Genomic DNA, 4,128 nt, shown 5'->3' on the forward strand with positions numbered 1-4,128 from the left:
TTTTACTCTAAAGAAGAGTTAAAAAATAACATAAACTTAACATCTGCAATCAGATGTTATGTGACTCTTTAGCTACCAAATATTTTGCACAAATGCTACTTGTTATGGGTTATAACTAATTCTTGTGACCTAGGTAAAGGATTTTGAAAGGATGGTATTATTTTACGTTCTAGTTGGGCATAATAAAAACTTTTTGGGAAATAATATATCAAATTCTTTCTTTTTGGAGTCTCAGATATAAATCAATCAATTAACAAGTCTTTACTAAGTACCTGTTATGTGCCAGGCAGTATACTAGATGCTGAGGATACAAATGCAACGAATGAGACAACTCTTACTTGCAAGGAACTTGTTTTTGTTTTTAAACATCTTTAATGTTCCAGTTCAGAATCTGTTACAAATTGGTTATGATGTGATTTGGAGCAAGGTGCCAAAGCCTTTGCCCTAACCCTTATTCCAAGTTCATTTCTTCCTCTGTTAAAAAAAAAATCAATGGTGGGGTGATGTGTGTTGGACTAGTTGACCTCTAACGTTCTTTCTAGTTCTCTTGTTCGGTGATCTGATGATATTCATTCAGTGAAGAACTTTTGAGTTAACATATTTTTCACAGCTGTTTTCACATCCTTGTTCCTCAGACTGTAGATCAAGGGATTGAGCATGGGAGTAACCACACCATAGAACAGGGAGATGAGCTTGTCTGCTATTTGTTGTTTATCTGCTCCAAAAGAATCTTTGGACTTAGGTTTTGTGTACATGAAGAGGATGGTCCCATAGAATATAATCACCACCGTCAGGTGGGCAGAGCAGGTGGAGAAAGCTTTGCGTTTTCCTTCTGAAGAAGGGATCCTGAGAATGGTGGAAATAATGAAAACATAGGAAACAAAAATGAATAGAACTGGCATAACTAGAAAAATCATATTTGCCACTACCATGCTAATCACATTGGTTATGATATCTGCACAGGCCAATTTGAGGACAGCTAGAATTTCACAAGTGAAATGATTGATGACATTGTCCCCACAAAAAGGCAATTGCATTGCAAGAGATGTCTGCACAACTGAGTTGACAGCTCCTGCTATCCAAGATCCCATTGCCATTGGCACATAGGCAGCCTTGCTCATGATGATGGGATATCTCAGGGGGTTGCAGATAGCCACATAGCGGTCAAATGCCATCATGCTCAGGAGGACGCACTCAGTTGCTCCCATAGCAAAGGACAGAAACATTTGCACTGTACAGCCAGAGAAGGAAATGGTTTTCTGTGGGGTGAGGAAACTGTCTAGAATTAGAGGGACAGAAGAGGATGTGTAGCAAACGTCCAGGAAGGAGAGGTTGCCAAGGAAGAAGTACATGGGTGTGTGGAGGTGGGTGTCATAGATAGTTACCACGATGAGGATACCATTGCCCAGAAGGATTACCAAGTACATAACTAAGATTAGCACAAAGAAACTTTTCTCTAGCTTTGGATGGGCAGAAAGTCCTAGGAGAACAAATCTTGTAACATAGGTGCTGTGATTCACTCCTTCCATTTATTTCCTGTTTGTCACCTGCAAGAATTCAGAACACAAAGCATATCATTCTTTAAAAATTACAGTATCACCACTGTTTTATAATTGGATGAAGGTTGAAGTTTCTGGGTCTATATTTACCGTTTTCCCTAACTTTTTAAAGTATAAAGCCAATAGATAACAGAAAAATAGCTCATTCATTCAATTGACATTTATTAAATGCCTACTTTGTTCCAGGAACAGTGCTAGGTGCTGAGGATACAAAACCAAAGATGAAATAGTGCCTATCAAGGAACATACATTCTATTAGGAGAAAACAGCATAAGCCCAGATAAGCAGATTTTACATATATATATATATACACATATATATTCTTATATATATGTATATGCCTATGAATATATAAGGAATCCAAAGTTACTTGGGGAGCAACTTGAGGATCAGGATAAGATAGTGGCACTTGAGCTGAGCTTTGTAGGAAGATATTCTGTAAGGTAGACATGAGGAGTGAATGAATTCTCAATTTGGAATTCACAACCCAGTCCTTTCCCACAAGAATCTAACAAATGCCAAAATATACAAATAATATACAACCAATATGCAGACCAATATCATGTGAAGTGGAATGTAATAAAGACAAGGAGAGATCAAAGCAAAGAAAATTTGAAGATAGTAAGATTAATTTTAGTTGGGGGTGGTGTACTCTAGATTTTCACAGAGGATGTGGTACTTGAGTTGAAACTTGAAGAAGACAAGGATTTCAAGTAGATAGAGATGTGGAGGGAGAAAATTTAAGGAATAGGGGATGATCTCTATAAATGTTTCGTGTTGGGACAGGGTGAGGAAAAATATGGGTGAAATGCAGATTATGTGAAGGATAAAGTGGAGTGAAACAGGACTAGAAAGGTAAATTGGATCTGCATTATGTAGGGTCTTAAATGCCAAGCTAAGGACTTTTGTATTTTATCCTATAGGTAACAGAAAACCACTAAATATTTTCCAGCAGGGAAATGACATGGTCAGACTTATATATAAGGATGGTTATTTTGGAAGCTTATAGAAAGGATGGTTTAGAGATGGAAGATGCTGGAGAAAGAAAGATGAATAAAGCATGGTGGTGGCAAAGTAAGTGATGAGGGAGCAGGTTTGAAAGGTATTATGGAGGGAGAATTAGCTGGATTTGGTGACTCTGGGTATTAGTGAGATGGAAGAGCTATGGATAATTCTGAGGTTTTGAGTCTACAGAACTGTGAGGATAGTGGTGTAATCATTATAAATAGAGAAGATAGGAAGAGAGGCATTTTTTTGGGGAAGATGAAAAGGCTGAATTTGGGACATGTTGATTTTGAGGTGCTAGAAGGGTATTCAGGTGTTTAAAAGACACTTGGAATTACATGTTTGGAACTCAAAGAGAGATCGGGGTTAGGTATATAAATTTGAAAGTCATCTATATAGAGATGGTGATTGAAGCTATAGGAGTAGATGAGAATATAGGTAAAGAAAATAAGTACAAGGACAAGGTCTTAGGGGCACTCATATTCTTCATATGGGAAGAGGAAGATCAACTAATCATAAGGATGGAGAAGTCATCTTATAGGGGTAGAATCAGAAGAGAACCCAGTCAGAAGCAAAGGGAAAAGAATGTCAAGGAGAGAGTGGTCAACAGTGTCATATGCTAGAGATGCCTGTGACACTACCCACTTCTGGTTCTCTCTGACTCCTTTTTGTCTAATTGCCTTTAACTATGTCAGGAATCTCTTTCTTCTCTCCTCTCTCAACTTTTGATCCCTTAGGAAATAATTATTTCTAAAGTGTTGAACCATTCCTTGTTACTAATGACTCTAGCAGTCTACTTATCCAAACCTGACCCTTACATTCCCTTCAGTACTATATTTCTCAAATATGCTTCTAATATCTAAAATCTAATGTCTAAAGTGGAGTTGGTAATCATGTTCTTTCCCCTCCCCCCCCTAGACATTCACCACTTCACTCCTTCCCAATTACCACACATAATTTTTATTCTCTCAGGCCTCAATTTTCCCAACCCTAATCTAGGTCAGACTCTAACCATTTCTTGCCTACCCTGATATGACAGCTTTTGAGTCAGCCTCAATATTGCCAATTCCAAACAATCTTTTAGCCACAAAAATATTTTCATCTAACATTGCTTTTATCATGATGTTCCCCTTGACAGAGCAATGACTAGAAATTGGGCTACTTGGGGCAAAATTAATTGGCGGAAAGAGAGACACAGACTTGGAGACTGTTACTGAGGAGGCTGGTATGTGCCTACAATGCTGCTGATTGTAGGTAAACCATATTGCATGGGTTCTTAGTTCTGGTGGCCTAATGTAAGCCATCCTTGCTATTAGGGTACAGTCATTTTGGCATACTAGTAAAATAGTCCTAGATAGGTGCATGAAAGAGACAGGACCCTTGTTAGAGGGGTGGCCAGGGGCTAGATAAGGAAATGGGAGACATTTGTCCCGCATAGTACATGGATGGTAGATGATTGCAAGGTATGGAGCAATGCTCTGGGAAAAATGTGCAGTCTCTCTTCTTGGTCCTGCTGATTCTGGCATCCTAGGGCAAAGTTTGTTCACCTCATATTAACTAATGG

At 38.5% G+C, this 4,128-nt stretch overlaps 1 protein-coding gene across 1 annotated transcript; it reads right to left on the bottom strand.

Moving 5' to 3' along the window:
- Positions 1–569: 569 nt before the first annotated feature.
- LOC114025935 (olfactory receptor 13C7-like) lies at positions 570–1,529 on the bottom strand. The gene has a single exon (XM_027839470.1). It carries the CDS (start codon positions 1,527–1,529, stop codon positions 570–572), a length of 960 nt encoding a protein of 319 aa, XP_027695271.1.
- Between the last annotated feature and the right edge of the window lie 2,599 nt (positions 1,530–4,128).

Source organism: Vombatus ursinus, unplaced genomic scaffold, assembly GCF_900497805.2.
Source record: "Vombatus ursinus unplaced genomic scaffold, bare-nosed wombat genome assembly UNPS02014832.1, whole genome shotgun sequence".
Taxonomy (NCBI): Eukaryota; Metazoa; Chordata; class Mammalia; order Diprotodontia; family Vombatidae; genus Vombatus; species Vombatus ursinus.